Source organism: Triticum aestivum, chromosome 2B (assembly GCF_018294505.1).
Source record: "Triticum aestivum cultivar Chinese Spring chromosome 2B, IWGSC CS RefSeq v2.1, whole genome shotgun sequence".
Taxonomy (NCBI): Eukaryota; Viridiplantae; Streptophyta; class Magnoliopsida; order Poales; family Poaceae; genus Triticum; species Triticum aestivum.
In genome coordinates, this window is record NC_057798.1 from 515537590 (window position 1) to 515557943 (window position 20354).

General features: G+C 45.6%; 1 protein-coding gene across 1 annotated transcript; it reads right to left on the minus strand.

The window, feature by feature from the left end:
• Positions 1-14696: 14696 nt before the first annotated feature.
• On the minus strand, positions 14697-18299 carry LOC123041537 (NAC domain-containing protein 73). Its single transcript, XM_044464136.1, has 6 exons — positions 18172-18299; positions 16651-16783; positions 16370-16550; positions 15849-16270; positions 15125-15355; positions 14697-15019 (listed from the first exon to the last, which is right to left on the minus strand). Exons 1-6 carry the CDS (start codon positions 18264-18266, stop codon positions 14903-14905), a joined length of 1179 nt encoding a protein of 392 aa, XP_044320071.1. The 5' UTR covers positions 18267-18299; the 3' UTR covers positions 14697-14902.
• Between the last annotated feature and the right edge of the window lie 2055 nt (positions 18300-20354).

Sequence of the window (20354 nt, forward strand, 5' to 3'; positions counted from 1 at the left end):
ACTAGTAGGTATGGGTGTAGTCATACCTTTGCATTCTTGCATATTGAACTTCTTGAATAAGTCCTTGGTGTACTTTGTTTGAGAGACAAAAGTACCTTCCTTAGTTTGCTTGATTTGCATCCCAAGAAAGAATTTGATTTCACTCATCATCGACATCTCAAACTTCTTCTACATTAGCTTTCCAAACTTGTCACTAAAATGAGGGTTAGTTGATCCAAATATAATATCATTGACATAAATTTGGCATACTAATAATTCTCCATTGACCCTTTTAGTAAAAAGTGTGGAATCAATTTTTCCAATTTCAAAGCCTTTTTCAATAAGGAACTTGGTTAAGCATTTATACCAAAATCTAGGAGCTTGTTTAAGTCCATAAAGAGCTTTGTGGAGTTTGTAAACATGATTAGGCTTCTTAGGATTGACAAAACTGGGAGGTTGTTTAACATAGACTTCCTCCTCTATTTCACCGTTTAAAAAAGCACTTTTAATATCCATTTGGTACAAGGTGATATCATGGTGATTAGCATAGGCAAGTAAGATGTGAATGGACTCAAGTGTAGCAACGGGAGCATATGTCTCACCATAGTCCATACCTTCGACTTGTGTGTAGCCTTGGGTGACGAGACCTGCTTTGTTGCGAACTATTTGTCCATCTTCATCTTGCTTGTTGCGAAACACCCATTTGGTACCGATGATGTTGTGGTTGTTGTCGGGCTTCTCAACTAATGTCCAAACTTGATTTCTCTCAAAGTTGTGTAGCTCTTCATGCATAGCGTTTATCTAGTCCGGATCTTCCAATGCTTCTTCAACCGTCATAGGTTCAATGCTAGAGATGAATGAATAGTGTTCACAAAAGTTAGCTAAACGAGTTTTTGAGCGGGTGATTCTCCCGGTTTGGATATCATTGTAGATTTGCTCGACGGGATTGTCTTTAGCAGTTCTTGCTCGAACTCGTGTAAGCCTTTGCTTGGGTCTTGGTTGAACATCTTCTTCATCTTGTTCTTCTTCTTGGCCTTCTTCATTGTTGGCGTTGGCGTTCTCTTGTCGTGGTGGAGAAGGAGGTTGTTGATGTTCTTGGTGTACTTCCTCGTTTTCTTTATCTTGGTGTGTCCCACTTGTGGATGCTTCCGTGTCAACTCTTCGTTCACCTTGTCATGAGGTAGAAGCTTCCACTTGGACGGACGAGGTACTCTCCTTCACCTCCGTTGTACGAATCTTGCCAACAGACAAGTCTTGGATTGCTTCCGAGGGGTCTTTGTCTCCTACATCAATTGGCAATTGCTCTACTTGCGAGCTATTAGATTCATCAAACTTCACATCTACCGTTTCTTCAACCTTTCGGGTGAAATTGTTGTAGACACGGTAAGTGTGAGAGTTTGAGCCATAACCAAGTAGGAAACCTTCATGAGACTTAGGAGCAAATTTAGAACAATGATGCTTATCAAGAATGTAGCACTTTGAGCCAAATACCCGAAAGTATCCAACTTGGGGTTTGTTACTGGTGAGGAGCTCATATGCCGTCTTGCCGAGTAGCTTGTGAAGATACAAGCAATTTGTTGCATGACAAGCTGTCTCAACCGCTTCTGCCCAAAAGTGCTTCGGTGTCTTGTACTCATCAAGCATCGTTCTTGCCATTTCGATGAGCGTCCGGTTCTTCCTCTCAACAACTCCATTTTGTTGAGGTGTGTACGTAGCCGAGAACTCATGTGAAATCCCTTCTTTATCAAGAAAGGTGTCCACATTTGCGTTCTTGAACTCCGTTCCGTTGTCGCTGCGAACCTTCTTGATCTTCACTTCAAATTGATTTTGGGCCTTCCTAGCGAAGTTTTTGAAGATCTTTTGGACCTGTGATTTGTCATCGAGAAAGAACACCCACGTAAATCTTGAAAAATCATCAACTATAACTAGACCAAAAAAATTTCCACCGAGACTCTTGTAAGCGTTGGGACCAAAGAGATCCATGTGAAGTAGCTCGAGTGGCCTCCTTGTGGTCATGACGTTCTTTACGGGATGCCTTCCTCCAACTTGTTTACCTGCTTGACAAGCACTGCAAAGTCTATCCTTGTCAAATATGACATCATTAACACCAAGGATATGATTTCCTTTAATAAGCTTGTCAAGATTTCGCATGCCAACATGACCTAATCGTCTATGCCATAACCAACCTTTAGAGGATTTAGCAATAAAGCAAGTTCTAGGTTGAGCCTTTTTAGTGAAATCAACAATGTAAAGATCACCTCTACGTATACCGGTAAAGACCATTTTATGATTATCTCTATGAAACACTTGGCAATCTACTTCAGTAAATAGGACATTGAAACCAAAATCAGCAAGTCTAGATACTGAAAGTAAGTTGCAGCCAAGAGATTCAATGAGCATAAAATTTTGAATGGAGCTATCATGTGAGATGGCCACCTTACCTAGGCCAACCACCTTACCCTTTGAGTTGTCACTGAAAGTGACATACTTTCGAGGACCATCGTTTTTCAGCAAGCTCATGAAACATGTCTTTATCTCCGGTCATGTGATCGGTACATCCACTATCAAGGACCCATTCCTTTCCTCCTTCCATATATCCCCGAAGATTTGCCACAAGACCAAAGTGTCTCATTGCATCATCAAGATCAAAGTCACTATCATCATCCTCATCATAGTATCCATGTTCAACATCGTCATGTTGTGGATCAATTCCTTGAGAGGGAGATTCGTTAGAATGAGCTTGACAATGATCTTCTTTATGAATTTTAATAGCTTCGGAAATAATATCGCTAATGATTCCAACATTTCCTTTGGTATGCATAAGAGTTGTAAGTTTGAATAGACAATTACCAAACATAGGATCATTGTAATTCATCTTACTCAAGGCAATAGACTTATGGAGAATTTCATCTAGATTTTTCAAGGAATAATCCAGAAATCGTTCTTCAAGAAATTTGCATATAGTGTAGGCACACTCAAGAGTAGGCAAGTTTCTAATCAAGTTTCTAGGCAAGCCTCTAGTGATAAGATTAACAGTTCTAAGATTCCTGATCATGTCAATTGACTCATCAAGGGTAGGATGCATAGGATCAACATGAGGTGCACAAGGGCTAGCAATGTACTTGTTCAAATGATATTGATTGAAAATCACAAGCATCTCTTTTTTCCACTCATGAAAATACTCTCCATCAAGTATAGGCACTCTATGTCTAAGACTCCCCAAAGTAGACTCATCCATCTTCCTCCAATGGTGATTAAACCAAAGCAATGGAGACCAATGCTATGATACCAATTGAAAGGATCGAGAAAAGGTGTCTAGAGGGGGGGGTGATTAGACACTAAGTGCCAAAAGTTACAATTTTTAATTTCTTTATGTTTAAGTGGAGTTTTGGCTCTAGTGTAACAATCACAATACATATCAAGCAAGCATGAAAAGAGTATATGAGCAGCGGAAACTAAAGCATGCAACTTGCAAGAATGTAAAGGGAAGGGTTTGGAGAAATCAAACGCAATTGGAGACACGGATGTTTTTGTCGTGGTTCCGATAGGTGGTGCTATCGTACATCCACGTTGATGGAGACTTCAACCCACAAAGGGTAACGGCTGCACGAGTCCACGAAGGACTCCACCCAAAAAGGGTCCACGAAGAAACAACCTTGCCTATCCCACCATGGCTGTCACCCACGAAGGACTTGCCTCACTAGCGGTAGATCCTCACGAAGTAGGCGATCTCCTTGCCCTTACAAACTCCTTGGTTCAACTCCACAATCTTGTCAGAGGCTGACACCTAGCCAATCTAAGAGACACCACTCTCCAAGAAGTAACAAATGGTGTGTTGATGATGAACTCCTTGCTCTTGTGCTTAAAATGATAGTCTCCCCAACACTCAACTCTCTCTCACAGGATTTGGATTTGGTGGAAAGAAGATTTGAGTGGAAAGCAACTTGGGGAAGGCTAGAGATCAAGATTCATATGGTAGGAATGGAATATCTTGGTCTCAACACATGAGTAGGTGGTTCTCTCTTAAAAAATGTAAGTTGAAAGTGTAGGTTCGTTCTGATGGCTCTCTCCATGAATGAAGAGGAGGTGGAGGGGTATATATAGCCTCCACACAAAAACTAACCATTACACACAACTTGCCAATCTCGGTGGGACCGAATTGAGAAACTCGGTCGGACCGATTCAGCAAATCTAGTGACTGTTAGGATTTTCGGTGGGACCGACATGCAACTCGGTAGGACCGATATGGTTAGGGTTAGGGCATAATGTAATCTCGGTGAGACTGATTACACAAAATCGGTGGGACCGATTTTGGTAATAAGCTAACTAGAGAGTTGGTCAGGTAAACTCGGTGGGACCGGTTCACACATTTCGGTGGGACCGAAATGTTACAAAAGGGAACCAGAGAGTTTACATTGCAATCTCGGTAGGACCGGTTACACAAACTCGGTGAGACCGATTTTGGTAATGGACATACAGAGAGATTGCAATCCCATCTCGGTGAGACCCCTAGGGTTTGTGGCAGTGGCTATGACATCTGAACTCGGTAGCGCCGGATAGAAAGAATCGATAGGGTCGAGTTTGACTTGTGGTTTAGGTCATTTGTGGATGTGAGAAAGTAGTTGAGGGTTTTGGAGCATATCATTAAGCACTTTGAGCAAGAGCCTCATTAAGCAACACCTCATCCCTTCTTGATAGTATTGGCTTTTCCTATAGACTCAATGTAATCATGGATCACTAAAATATAAAATGTAGAGTCTTGTGCTTGAAGCTTGAGCCAATCCTTTGTCCTTAGCATATTGAAGGGTTTCCACATCCTTTAGTCCATGCCACTTCATTGTTGAACTTATCTGAAACATACTAGGTAAAAGTGTTAGTCCAACAAGAAATATGTTGACATTAATTACCAAAACCACCTAGGGAGCACTTGTGCTTTCAAGTTGCTAACTAGCTCTGCCTCAATCCACTTGGCAAACTTGTCAACTGCGAACAAAAGGTGAGTCTTCTTATCTTTACACCTCTTCAACGTCCCAACCATATCGATCCCGCTGGTCTATGTGATCCACCTGGTAACCCTTAAAGTGACCAGCAATATTATCAACTGCCTAACGATAAGCCACCATAAGCGGGGCTTTAGAATCCCACTCTCCTGAAACTTGTTGTGCCACTAAATCTGAGTCGCCCAAACATCTAACCTAGCTCAAGTTCATCCCTTGGCCATTCGGAGTCCATGGACCAAAGCTTTATACTCAGCTGCATTGTTAGTACAAGGGAACACGAGCCCTAAGACATAACAAAATTTATCACCTCATGGAGATTCCAAGATAAATCCAGCCCCCGAACCTTCCAACTTTCTGGACCCATCAAAGTGTATGGTCCAATATGTATTGTCAGGCTTCTCGTCAGGTGTTTGCAGCTCTGTCCAATCATTTATGAAATCCACCAAAGATTGAGACTTGATGGCTATTCTTGGCACAAACTTTAGGTGATGCCGCCCAAGCTCAATTGCCCACTTAGCAACCTGGCATGTAGCCTCTCTGTTCTGAATTATATCACCAAGTGGAGCAGAACTGACCACCGTGATTGGATGTCCAAGGAAATAATGCTTAAGTTTATGATTGGCCAAGAACACCCCAAATACCAGCTTCTGCCAATGCGGGTATCGCTGCTTGGATTCTGTCAGAACTTCACTGACATAATAAGCCGGCCGCTGGACTGGATACTCTTTACCTGTCTCCTTGCACTCTACGACCACTGCTACACTGATGTCATTATTAGCCGCCATGTACAGGAGGAAAGGCTCTTTGTCAATGGGAGCAGCCAGGATGGGCGGCTCAGCCAACTGCTTCTTGAGCGCCTCAAACGCCTCATTAGCCGCATCACTCTAGACGAAGTGATCGGTCTTTTTCATCATCTGATACGGGGGAATTGCCTTCTCTCCAAGGTGGCTTATGAACCGGCTTAGGGCTGCGATACGACCTGCCAGGCGTTGAACATCATTGATACATGTCGACTTACAAAGAGAGGTAATTTCCTACATCTTCTCCGGGTTAGCCTCAATGCCCCTCTCTGAAACTAGGAAACCTAGCAATTTGCCAGCTGGCACACCAAAAACACACTTGGCCGAGTTAAGCATCATTTTGTATACCTTGAGATTATCAAAGGTCTCCTTCAGGTCATCAAGCAAGGTTTCTTTCTTCCTGGATTTGACCACAATGGCATCCACATAAGCGTGAACGTTTTGACCAATCTCCTTATGGAAAAAATTCTCGACACAACGTCGATATGTCGCCTGGGCACTCTTGAGCCCAAAAGGCATAGACACATAATAGAAAGATCCAAAGGGGGTGATGAAAGTTGTCTTTTCCTGATCTTCCACTGCCATCTTAATATGGTGATAACCAGAGTATGCATCCAGGAAGCACAAACTCTCACAACCTGCCGTGGCATCAATTATTTGGTCAATGCGAGGGAGAGCAAATGGATCAGCCGGACACACCTTGTTAAGATCTGTGTAATCAACACACATACGCCAAGTGGCATTCTTCTTAAGCACAAGCACAGGGTTAGCCAGCCATTAAGGGTGGAACACCTTAATTATGAACCTGGCAGCTAGGAGCCGGGCCACTTCCTCCCCAATAGCCTTACGCCTCTCCTCATTAAAACGACGAAGGAACTGACAGGTTTCATCTTAGGATCAATATTAAGTCGATGCTCAGCGAACTCTCTCGGTACACCTGACATGTGAGAAGGCTTCCATGTGAATATGTCCTGATTCTCACAGATGAATTTGATGAGTGCACTTTCCTATTTGGGATCCATCCATCCCTGTCCCAATGGTGAACTGCTGAGATGAATCACCAGGGACAAAATCAATTTGCTATGTGTCCTTCGCCAACTTAAAATTAAGTGGCGGGTCTGTATTTGTGGTGGGTTTCTTTAGAGGGGTCATATCAGTCGGGTCAACATTATCCTTATAGTACTTGAGCTCCTCCTTGGCACAAGCCGACTTTGCATAAGCAGCTCTCCTTCGTCGCACTCTAAGGCGTGTTTGCGATTCCATGGACTGTGATTATCCCCTCTGGCCCTAGCATCTTAAGCTGCAGATAGACATAACAAGGGCGAGCCATGAACTTAGCATAAGCCAACCGTCCGAAAAGAGCATGATATGGACTCTTGATCTTAACAACCTCAAACCATAGTGTCTTTGCTCTATAATTGTACTCATCACCAAAGGCGACCTCTAGTGATATCTTCCCAATAGGGTAAGCCAACTTGCCAGGCACCGCACCATGAAATACTATAGAGGACGGCCGAAGGTCCTTATCGGTGAGACCCATCATCCGAAAAGTATCATAATACAATATATTGATGCTGCTGCCACCATCCATAAGTACCTTTGTAAATTTATAACCCCCTACCTAAGGGTCAACCAACAGGGCTAGATGACCCAGATCATCAACTCGGGGCGGGTGATCCGCCCAGCTCCAAGTGCTTACCTGCGCTAACCACCTTAAATATTGAGGCACGACCGGCTCAACCATATTGATTGCCCGCTTATGGACCTTCTTCTCACGCTTGCACATGTTCATAGTAAACACATGATACTGGCCACTATTAAACTGCTTCGGGTTACTCTGATACCCTGACTAATTATTCTGCTACTGATGACTCTGACCGGATTGCTGATTATGATTACCATGGTTACCTTGACTCGGATATCCAGCACCTGAGCCGCCACCACCAAAGCCGGAACTGTGAGACCCGGGGCCTGACCCGCCGAGCAGCCCACCGTGATGCTATTGAAACGTCTGATTTCTAAACACCCGCATGATATTACAATCCTTTCCAGCCGTGACGAGATGGCTTATTAGGATAACTGTGCTTTGGACAAGGACCATTAAGCATTTCCTCCAAACTCTGTGATGGCCTGCCATTACCATTACGATGTTGATTCTTTGACCCGGCATTGGTATTGGCCAGAAAATCTGACCCGCCATCAGAATACTTACACTTTCCTCCATTGCCTTGGTTATTTTGACTGTCGTGCTGAGCCGAGGCGTGTTGCTGTTGGCCCTTGCTACCGCCATTTTTCTTGCCCTTGCCAGATTTATCATCATCAAAGCTTGGATCCTTGGTAGTATTAGAGTCGCCATACCTGGTAAGTACATCCATAAGCTTGCCCATGTCTATGCACTTGTGCTTAAGCCGCCCTAGCTTCTGCTTCAGCGGGTCAAAATGACAATTTTTTTCTCCAAAAGCAGCACAGCCTAAGCCACACCAATACTCTCTGAAGAACGTATGATGGTCGCAACCCGGCATGCCCAATGATGAGCTGACTCGTCCTCTCGCTACACACAGTGCTTCAAATCGACAATTATCATTGGTTTCTTACAAGTTCCTTGAAATTTCTTGATAAAGTTGTCCTTCAACTCTGCCCAAGTATTGATAGAGTTTGGGGGCAGGTTCTCTAACCATGTATGAGACGGTCCCTCCAACATCATAGTGAAATATTTGGCACAGACTGCATCATTGACGTCCAACATCTCCATGGCTAGCTCGTAACTCTCAATCCAAGCCTCTGGGGGAGATCCATCGTGTAATTGGGCACCTTGCTAGGGCCCTTAAAATCTTTGGGCAAGTGTTCATTTCGCAAAGAAGGCGCTAAACACAACACCCCAAACAGTCCTGGAACTTGACCCGGCTCCTACAGAGGCTAAAGGGGTCACCGGAGGCTGCTGATAAGCCCCTGGTTAGCTGCCGCCACCACCTCATGGTGGGTTCTGGCCTCATCCACAAGTGCTTGAACCCCAGTCCTCGGATTAAGGGGCATATTATCGTGGGGCGGGTTACGGTGTTGCTCACTGCTAGAGACCGCGCGCGACTCAACATGTCGGCTATAACTACGGCTTGGGAGAGGAGTTGAGTGCATACGATCACGGTTGTATGAGTAGGCAGCCTGTTGCACGATGGATGTTTGCAGCAGCTCAACCACATTCTAGGTCTCTGCTACGACTTTCGAATTGCAAGGGATAGGAATTGCTTCAAGCCGGGTCGCTGCCGCTACCATGTTATCCACTGGGTTGGAAAAATGCCCAAGTGGTGTCAGGAAATGTTGTGGTGGCGTCTGAATAGGGGGCGGGTTAGTTCTTGGCTCTTCTCTTTGTGTCGGCTCAGGCTGACGAGGTTGAGTCGCGGCTCGGCTTCCTGGTACATCCAGGTTTGACTGGGGGATAACCTGTGTTTCCGGTGTGCTCGGCCTCGCTTCAGGTGTGTCAAACAAGTGCGTCGGGTCATACACCAATGGTAAACGACTCTCGTACCTTCTCTGGAATACGTCATTAGATGCGGTCTGGTCCAGATTTAGATGCCAAGCCTCTGCCTTCAGGTGTTCTGCCTCTGCATCAACCTGAGCTTTCAATGAGGCTGTCTGGATGTTCTCAGCATTGATGTCCTCCTGAGTCTTGGTCATCTGCTCACGAATTTTTGCAATCTCTACATTGTGTTCTTCTTGATTTGCAGCAGTAACTTCTATCGCTAGCAAGGTCGTCAAGGTACCCATGAGGTCGGATAGTACCTGAGTCGGCTGCCTAGCTGAGCCAGGCGCTGCAGCAGACGAGTCAGATGTGACAGCTGCAGTTGTTGAAAAATTGAGAATTGACGTCATCCCAGCCATAAAGATGGTAGCTCGGCACGACAGCTCGTAGGGGTTCGGATTCATGTCACCATTAGAACAACCCCCAAGCCCGCCGTCTTGAATCTGATAGATTGACTCTGTCTCACCGGTAGAGGACTCGTCACCTAAGTAGATGAGAGTCTCTCCTCCAGATGCAGAATTTTCCACAAGTTCCAACCCTTGCGTGAAGCCCATGAAAACATGCCTCTGCCCGGCTTGGGCCCGGGCGGATTGCGTGAGTCGAGCCGGCTCGATGATGTTGGTGTAGATGTCCGGCTCAGGCTTTGATCCATCGATCTTGCCGATGAAGACGTGGATTCCGCCGAAGGGGACCCGGTACCCATACTCGATTGAGACGGCCTCAGGGCCCCAGCCAGTATCATGGATGTAGAGCTTGCCGTGGCGACTCTTGGACATCCTGCCAACGGCGTATCCCTCGATCCCTGGGAAAGAGCCCTTCAAGAACTCGAAACCACCGTCCGTTGGCCCAATGGTGGGCGCAACTGTCGTGGTTTTGTCACGACAGATGTCCTAGTGAAAGGAGTTAGGTGTGAGGCCATCGTGATAGTGATTAACTTGTTAGGGTTGAGCAGGATGAGAGACACAAGTTTACCCAGGTTCGGCCCCTCATGGTGGAGGTAAAAGCCTACCCCTACTCTTGTTGCTTATTGCTTGAGTATCGATTACAAGGGAGAGGATTCGCTTGACCTAGCTATCGATTGATTGTAACCTATCTATTCTATGCCGGGAACTCGTCTTTATATATAGGTCGAGGCCACCGGCTTACAAGAGTTCGGGTCGGGTCACGATCCGTGACCAATCCTAGCTCTAAGTCGCCTTGCCTTCTGTAACAACTCACCGTAGGACGGCTTACACCTCCAGGCCACGCGTCTTCTTCTGGTCTTGGGCTTTAAGTCGTCTGAGGCTTTAACTTCGTGAGTCGCCAACGGTCTAACCCGACCCTTTCTGGGCGGGTTATATCGCGGGGTCATATCCCCAACAGTGTGCCATTGAGAATAATTTGTCATAATATTATCAAGGAGTTTTGTATCTTCTCCCACTGTAATCTTCTATTATATATTTAAAACATAAGTCAAACAAGACACCACGTTCTTCCACATATGTTAAAATTATATGCACCGTTGATCAGTAATAATTACGGCTGAGATTTAAAAATATTACGTTACATGCCTAAAGCATGGATTGAACCGACACGTATAAGGTGTGTTAATAAGAAGTTGGAAAAATAGATGAGTTATGAATCTGCAAGTAACTAGCAGGTACGGATGCTTTCAGTAATAATTCGACTGAGATTTTTTTTTGTGTTTTTTATGAGAAGTGGGGGAGATGAAAATGACAGGAAAAGGCAAATAAAAAGTAGAGCAAGTAGATGTTAATTTGTGCGAAGGTACTTGATATGTTATGATGATGTCTCCCCGGCAACGACACCAGAAATTGGCAAGTTGACGGGAGACTACTTTGGCGTGAATCCTCCCCGGCAACAGCACCAGAAATTCTTCCTTCTACTAGTGAGTTGCGTTGGGATTTTCCCCGAAGAGGAGGAGAGATGCAATATAGTAGAGATAAGTATTTCCTTTAGTGAGAACCAAGGTTTTTCGAACCAATGGGAGAATCATGCAAAGCCTCCTGAACAGCACCTGCACACCCAAAGGCAAATACTTGCAACCAACGCGGGCAAAAGGGTTATCAATCCCCTTGAACTCATTAATTGCAAGGATTATATATCGTGGTGGTAGATAGATAAATTGCCAAACAAAGTAAAAGAAATAAAATTGCAGCAAAGGTATTTTGGTTTTTATATATGATTAAAGGAGACCCGGGGGGCATAGTTTTGAGTAGAGGCTTCTCTCTCGAATACAAAGCATACACTGGGTATACAAATTACTGTTGGGAAATTGATAGGAAGGCACATAAGGCGATATCCAAGGCAATGATCATGTATATAGACATCACGTCCGAGACAAGTAGACCGCCTCCTGCCTGCATCTACTACTATTACTCCGCCCATCAAACCGCTATCCAGCATGCATTTAGTGTATTAGGTTAATAAAAATAGAGTAAAATCTTAAGCAAGATGACATGATTTAGACAAAGTAAACTCAAATAATATGAATAAACACCATCCTTTTACCCTTAATGGCAACAATACAAATATGTGCCTTGTCCCTTTCTGTCACTGGGATAGAGTATCACAAGATTGAACCCAAAGCACCTCTCCCACTGAAAATAAATCAATCTAGTTGGCCAAACCAAACAAAGAGATTAGAGAGAAAATACAAAGCTATAAAATTCATGCATAATAAAGTTCAGAAAAGACTTAATTACTTCTCATGAATATTTTATATCATGAACCCACAATTCATTGGATCCCAACAAACACACTGCAAAAGAAGATTACATCGGATAGGACTCCAAGAACATCAAGGAGAACATGGTATTGAAGATCAAAGAGAGAGAATAACCCATCTAGCTACTAGCTATGGACCCATAGGTCTATGTTAAACTACTCATGCATCATCGGAAGGGCGGCAAGGATGATGTAGAAGCCCTCCGTGATTGATTCCCCCTTCGGCAGAGTACTCGAAAAGGCCTTCAAATGGGATCGCAGAAGGACAGAAGCTTGCGCTGGCAGAAAAACTGTTTCGGGTGGCTCCTTTGTTTGAGAATATTTGGGAATTTATAGGCCTGGAATTAGGTCAAACAGTGCTACATGGGGCCCACAAGCTCAGGGGGTGCGCCTACCCCCCTAGGGAGCCCCCCTCGAGCTTGTGGCTCTCTTGTATCTTGTCTGGTCTCCTCCCAAAGCTTCTAGGGTCCCTTATGGTCCAGAAAACATTAATCCAAAGTTTTTTTTCGTTTGGATTTCGTTTGATATTTATTTTCTGAAAAGCCAAAAACAAGAAAAAAAAACAGAAACTGACATTGGGCACTAGGTTAATAGGTTAGTCCCAAAAAATGATATAAAATATCATATAATTGCATGTAAAACATCCAAGATTGATACTATAATAGTAAGGAATAATAAAAAAAATTAGATACGTTGCAGGCCGAGGGTGCCGCCCGCTGCACGTACGGCCAAACACGCCTCCTCGTCGCATTCAAATGCCTCCATTAACCCCACGTGGAAGCTGAGAAACCTACTTCGGCCACACGTCCATTATCGAGCGGCCGACATTAAACGCAACACCGAGCAGGCTCCACCCGTCCGCCCTCTATATAAACCAGGCCAGACGCCAGGCAAGAATCGCACCACTCCTCCTCTCTCCATCTCCTCATTCCACCATTTTCTCCAATCTTTCAATGTCATCCGACGAGCTAGAAGAGCAGTTCTCCGGCATAAAAGTCGGCAGCTTGCTGCTCCACCTCCCTCGCCCAGTCCGACGGAGCCTCGCCGGCATGGCGGGGAGCACGGTGGCACGATCATCAACACTGACGTCGATGACGCCGTGTCGTCCCGCACCTCCCGTGTTTGCGACCCCGCCTCCCGTGTCTGTGACCGTGTCTCCCGCGCCTGCGACCGTGCCATGGAGGCGGAGATAGAAACCGGGTGCATGAAGGTCGTCGAGTCGGTGGCCAGCGCGTCTGAGTCCGCCGCCATCATCGAGGAGAAGTAGAACAAGGGAGGGCGCCGTTGCTTGGGACCCATGAAGGCCACTGCCGAGGCACCGCCGGCATACAGAGACAGTGTCTTGCCCTCTCATGGGCCACCGTCTACCCAAAACTCAACCCTGGTCCATGCAGCGTAGGGACCCTTCCCCTCCGACTGAAGCATCAGGTGGCGGTTCCACTTTGATGAGCGGTGGGGAAGTGAGCCGTCCTTTGCGTTGAAGCATATACGTCTGGGGCTCACCGCTGCCGGTCACGGGGACGAGTTGGAGACCCGCCGCGCCAGCCGTAGACTAACTCTGCTTCGTTTTTAGTTCAATGTTCAAAATGTAACAGTTTTCGTCTGGTTAGTATGAAATCCGTCATGTTTATATGAAATTCGGCCGAGTTTGCATGAATTTCATCGGGTTTGTTAAAAAAAAGTTTGTAATGTATGCGACTAGCGTTGGATGGTGATCTCCCGCATCCGAGTTCGTGGACTGGGATGCGGGAGAAAATTTACGGATTGCTGTTAAAGATGCCCTAAGCATACATTGTTGAGGTACATTTTGGAGTACAAGGAAAGGATGGGAGCGAGAGATTGCGGCTAACAAGATAACTTTCGAGTCTACTCTATCTCTAGGCCGAAATTTGAAGATCATGGATCGCGTGGAAATATTGATCTGTTACGTAACCATGCATTGTGTACTCCCTCCAATCATTTTTACTCTCCGTATTAGATCTTTGTCAAGTCAAACATTACAAAGTTTGACTAAATTTATATTAAAAAATATCAACATCTATAATACCAAATATATTTTTTTTTATATGTTTGGTCAAATTAGAGACGCTTTGACTTTGAACAAAACCTATATGCAAACTAAAAAGGACGAGGGGTACATCAATGATGTTTAACACATAACATGCGAAGCGGTACGGAGGAACGGAGAGCGTTGGATGGACGATGGACGGTTACCTAAGCTTCGTGCCAATGAGCCTTTGATTCAAACTTAACTGAAGTTCTTCAGACAAGCATGAAGCGGGTCCTGGATCCTGACACCGGCTGCCGGGGCCGGCGTCCACGACTGCGTCGAGAAGAGCCGCGCCACCTAGTCCCAACCATACCACGTGCTCGCGAAGAAGTTGAAGCACAGAGCTATGGCCGCGGTCGATTCGCGCACGGGAAGGGGGCCACCGGAGTCCGGAGGGGAGGAAGCAGAGGTGGAAGAGAAGGAGGCGCGGGATTCCTCGCTGCCGCCGCGGGCCGGTAGCCACTGGCAGCGGGAGCGAGGGAGGGCGCGTCATGGGGTGGCGGCGGAGGGAAAACCTAATCGTCCCCCGAGCTGCCACCACTAGTTCGCTATTTGGTCAGGTAATTCAGGATCAAGCACTAGGCGCGTTGTGGGTTTGTTTTGTACTGAAAAGTTTCAAAGGATTGACTGTTGTATATCATTCAGACTTTCATGGCTATGAAATTGGAAGCGGTGCTCCCACATTTACATTTGAAAACAAATGTCTGCTACTTACTACAACAAACATTAAACATAGCCGAGCTACGTTCAGTTGGCAAGCTCCAGGATCATATACAAAATTTTCTAGGAGATCCATCGCTCATGCACAGAGATACAACATACTACTACATCACGGAGAAAAACCAGCCTCTTCTTGTTGCTCCGCTGCTTCAAACACACCCTCATCCTCTGTTAACACGCTGACCAGCCACATCTCCATGCTATCCTGCCGCCCGAACTGCGTGTGCTGCCGCAAACACACACACGAGACAAGGAGATGAGCCATGAGAAATATGCAGCGGGGTCGGGGAAACGAAACGAGCATGAACGCGGCGGCACTCGGTGCACTTACGGGCGGAAGGGAGACATCCGGAGGCGCTCCGAGGTCGGCGAACCCCTGGAGCGCCTCCGACGCGTCAAGAGGCAGAGGCTGCCCCACAGGGTATGCGGCGTCCGGGGTTCCGTCGCTTGACAGGTGCTCATCCAGGCCAGACAGCGGTGCGTCCTCCACGGCATGCGACGAGCTTCCAGCGAGCCATTCCACGGCTTCCCGAACAGTAGACATGCCGGACTGTCCTTCCTCCTGTCACAATCACAGTGGTAACATGAATGACAGTGAGATGCAGGAGTTGTAACAATTTACAAGGTGACATTGTATTCTGCTGAATGCAGACCGCTGAGTGTATGCACAGTGCTCATTTAGGAAGAAAAATGCATAATGTGAATCTTTACATAGAGGACTTAAAAGCTCATGATATATTTGTGAGACTGTTGGATGCACTCTTGCAAGCAGAGGAAATTCTCCTCTGTAGTAGGAGCATCTTATAAATTTTTGTGCAGTATACAGCTGAGAAGGAATTGCAACAGTGGGATTCTAGTATTGCAAGGCCTTGTTTCAGGGATCCCAGTAATTCACCAACAGATCAGTACTATTAATCCAATACTCTGAGAAGGAATCCTACAAACAGAGTTCATTGGATGTACATAGGATTTATTTCATGAACTGTATATAGGAAAACTGAAGCTTTATATGATCCATAATAGACAAAATCTTTGACATAGGTCAATGGACATACCTGATTCTGCTCGGTTCCGGATGGACTACCGTTTGGGCGACGAGTCTGCAGAGGCAACGAGTCTGCAGAGGGCCCAGCATTCATTGACTGCACCTGATAAAAGACTTTGGAAACAACAAGCTCCTCCTGCTTTTCATCTTGATCTACCCCAAGGTGGTACTGATGCATTCTCCAATTAGTTTTCTCTGTCTTGCCACCTCCTTTCCGATAACCTATGTAAAGAACCAATATTTTCTTCCACCCTTTTATGACACCGTTATTATCTAAGATAGATCTGGATTTTCCAGTCTTGTGCCATCTGAGATTCTCATCACAAACAGTGTGCTCACTATTGCTAATCTTGCGACGCTTACGCTTGCCAACAACGTATGCATTGGATACTTTGTGGAAGAAGTGACCGGTGCTCCCGTCCATCTTGATACCTACAGGGGTATATGAGTTAACTACCAAGAATTACTCTGCATGGTATAATTATTTAATTCAGAAGGCCCTGATAGCAGGTCCAAGTAAGAATAATGTACCAGGGAGATTTTCCGGATGTGTATAGCAGATTCCTTGGGCCTCCTCTATGGTTGGAATAAAATCATCTATTAGTACATGGGACGCTGCCCCGCCAACCTTTCCTTCTAAATGTTCAAGCAGTTCGAGATCAGTTGGATCAAATTTAACACCAGCAGGGAGTCCTGGCCACTGTGATAAAACCTGCAACACAAAGCATGAAGTGCAACCACAAGATGCCAAGAAATCAGAAACAGGGGAGAACCGAGCATAAAACTAAATGTAAAGAGTGGATGGTACTTACATCAGTATTATCAATGCGGTACTTGCAATTTGGGCACTCCATCCATGCAAGCAATTCCTCACTCTGGCAAAGCGAGGGATGAATTATCATGGTAGCAATTGTGTTGGCAGTAACGATCAGTGACCTGAAGAATCTGTGAGATAACAAATTCAATTAATTATGCATGATACAAATCCCACTTGTAAATTCAACAAAACAATATCTACCTCTTTCTAGATTCACAAATGTAGCAACAAAGCTAAATGGAAATATATGAAAGAATTTTTACACAGACAGTCATCTATATGAATTCTAGGTTCAGTCATAGAATATTAACTGCCATGAACTTAAAGCCAACTAATCAAGAATAGTCACTGCTCACTAACTCAGAAAAATCGTAGGAATGAAGATAATTAATTATGTACTGGTAATTCTCAATAAATTTGATAGATAAATGATTACTTCCAGATCTTTCGTCTTGCATTGCTATTAAGCCAAAGACAGATATAGATCACTGAACCCTGTTTCAGAGGAATGAGGAGACTAATGCAGATTGCAGAGTATGCCCGATGATCTTAACAACCAAAGCCAAATAGCCAATGATTTAAACAACATGTGGAATCATGATCAGGTTCACAGAATGCCACCAACAGTTTCCAGCAAGACCCGTCAAAAAAAAAGTTTCCGCAAGAATCACTGGAATTTAAGAACAGGTGCTCTGTTCTGAAACCTACAGCTGTCATTTGTGTGTCACTACAAATGAAGCCTGGAGAGGCTAAACTGAAGAGTTCCGAACGAGGTGTGATGCAACTCGACGACGATCAAATAGCACAAATCTGCGATCCCTACTCTGCTCTCTCTCTCTCTGTGTGACAGACAGCTGCGACCACGAGATGAGAACAGAGCCCTTCTCTGCTTCCTCCTCCACCACCACCTCAAGCAGATCGATCGTGAAACCCCTGCACCGCCGCTGCAACGAAGAGTAACACCGGGCCGGATTCACGACGGCGGCACGGAGGATTCACGCCGGCGGTGCGACGGCCGACGCGTCGCCCTTCTTCTGCTTCCGTCTTTTTTTTCCCGAGAATTTCTCTGCTTCCTTCGAGAGGAAGGCTCCTCATCCGCCATGACAGCTCCCCCACCCCCCAAAAAACCGCAGTGCCACAGAAACAAAGAAAGGAACTTGGCCGGAATCACGTCGGCGGAGTCACACCGGGCTGCTCCCCGACGATGTCACACTCATCGCCACGTCAGACTGACATCTCCTCTCCCACGCGCTCAAACTCCGGAGGAACGTCATCACCATCCGATCTTCTCCAAAAACCACCTACCGGAACCCACCGCTCGCTGATCAACCGCGACGCCCCTCCGGATCAACCCGAAACCCAGACCCCTCACGACTCAGAAACAGATAATACCACCAGACCAGACCACGTGAGAAAATAAAACAAAAAGGATCCCGAGCAGCAGAAAAGTAGGAGTAGAAACAGAGCCCAGACGCGGCTCACTTTTTTTTTTTTGCGAGGGACACGGCTCACTTACTCTGCCATGGGCGCCCGCCGCGGCTGCGCTGCGACGGGAGAGGGTTGGGAGGGACTGAGAGCGAAGTGTGGAGCGAGAGGAGAGCGCACGGGCATCCCCCGAGGGGAGGGGGGCGAGGAGGGGGAATGGGAGGGGGAACTTCTGGGAAGTGAGGTGGGTGTGTCCCGCCTTAAATAGGCGAGGGGCGAGACGAGGCGGACCGTGACCACCGGCGCCTGTCCAAATGTTTTGCCCACCGCAACAAGCAAGCACGCCCCCTCTTGCTCTGTGTCGCTAGGCTTGGGAGCTTTGGGTTGTGTCGCTCGGTGGGGAACTGGGCTAGCCATGGCTATCTGCTTGCTCTCAGATTCTCTTCTAACAGAGGTAAACTTTCTGAGATGTCTTTTGCGCTCGGTACTTTGCAGTTTGCACAGACCCTGATAAGAGTTTTTATCTCCTGGCAAGCAAGGGGAAATAGTTGCACCATGAAATAAAAACGACACTTTGTGCAACTCTCTCTCTTAAAAAAAAAGTCTGTGCATCAGTATCTGTTTTTTTAACACCTATACATCATTATCTGATGTACAACTCCCTCCATTAAAAAAAAAGGTGTAATTTTTTTCTCTTGTAGACCTAGGGAGCGTGTGGGAAGGGAAGACTTACCCTTTACCCGTGTTTAAATGGCCGCAATTAACCGCTCTCCTCGGTTCCAGCAATTTTGCCTCGCGCATTTTAGTAACCGTCGCTACACGTGTATGGTGAAGGGGCGGTGGGCGGCGTGGCTAGGTAGTAACGTGCGAGTCGTCGCTTGGGGGTAATGTTCGGAATTTTAGGGACCAGGTAGTGCGAGCTATTTTCAGCAATACATAATGATGGGTTGTAATGTGCGAATTTTCAGGATCGGTGAGCGGGAAACGAGAGAGGGGCTATTTTTAGCAATACACAAATGGAATCCTGAAACGGACTCCTAGCGCACTCTTTTGCGGAATTCGCGTGAAACGTTTCCGAGATGCCTCCGCGATTAGTACTTTGTACAACACCGTAAAGAAGAATAGTTCCTACTATGAAATTCCCATGACAAGAGAGATGATCCTTGGATTAATCCGTGGACCGAGACAACTGACGCTTGTCCAAAGTGTTTTTCCCACAGCTACAAGCACCCCCTCCCTCACTGAGTCTTTCGAGATGTCCACCTTACCTTTGGATCTATCTCCAAATGTGACACTTCTCTTGGAGCGCCATGTTTTTCAAAGCCATGGAACATATCTCTATGTCCGGTCATGTGGTCGGTGCACCCACTATCGAATACATATTCTTTTCCACTAAAAAAATAACTTGTATGCCCTCTTCACATATTGCACTTGGTATTGTCATCTTCACTTCCGCTTTCACTTTCATCTTTTGTATCCTTCAAAAGGTTAGCTTCAAGAACACAAGATAGAATAGTCATTATGTTCTTAACGTCACCCCTGTTGCGGATGGCGCCATACAAGTCATCAACTTGTTGCCTAAGGCTGGATCATCGGCATCAAAATTCATAATGATTGGCATGGCATGAGGGAAAATGGCCCTCAATTCATCCAAGCAGTGAGGTTCCTCATGTTTACCTTAGATTTACCTTTCATTTGAGGATGATGAGGAGGAGCAACTTTCTTGTCATAAAGATCTTCAAGTTGCTTCCACACTTCATGAGCATTGTCAAATAAGTAGATTCTCTTCAACACATGGTAACTTATACCTCTCGATATAGCATTGGTAGTTTGGGCATTGAGGTGTAAGTCATGTTCTTCTTGGGAGTTGGGTGAAGATGATCCAATAGAGGCACACAATCATTCTCAATGAGTTCATTATGTCCGGTCCTAGTTAAAGAAACTAGGCAATCATCATGCATTTCCAACTAGCATATTCTGTTCCTTCAAAGTAAGCACCATCGTAGTGACATCCTCCCTTACTAGACATACTACTCTCCTTAAATTGTGAAGCCAATGCAATGGTCAATTTACCAAGGATTAACTAATGGAGGACCTCGTTAAGGAGATCAAAACTCTCATACCACATGTAGGACCACTTAGTATAGTCCAGAGGGGGTGAATAGACTACAAGCAAATCAAAGGGACTATTTTCTCAATTAAGTTTCCTACGCAATTTTATGATTTTTTATTGGTAGCCTATCAATAACCCTACACATGCAAGTCTAATAGAGT

What these genes read in the sequence shown, in the direction of transcription:
- LOC123041537 (XM_044464136.1), bottom strand. Translation starts at nt 18,266, where the DNA reads ATGCCCGTGCGCTCTCCTCTCGCTCCACACTTCGCTCTCAGTCCCTCC. An exon ending in ACCGCATTGATAATACTGAT is followed by an intron (nt 16,551 to 16,650) that starts GTAAGTACCATC and finishes TTTGTGTTGCAG; the next exon opens with GTTTTATCACAGTGGCCAGG. An exon ending in CGGATGTCTCCCTTCCGCCC is followed by an intron (nt 15,020 to 15,124) that starts GTAAGTGCACCG and finishes TGTTTGCGGCAG; the next exon opens with CACACGCAGTTCGGGCGGCA.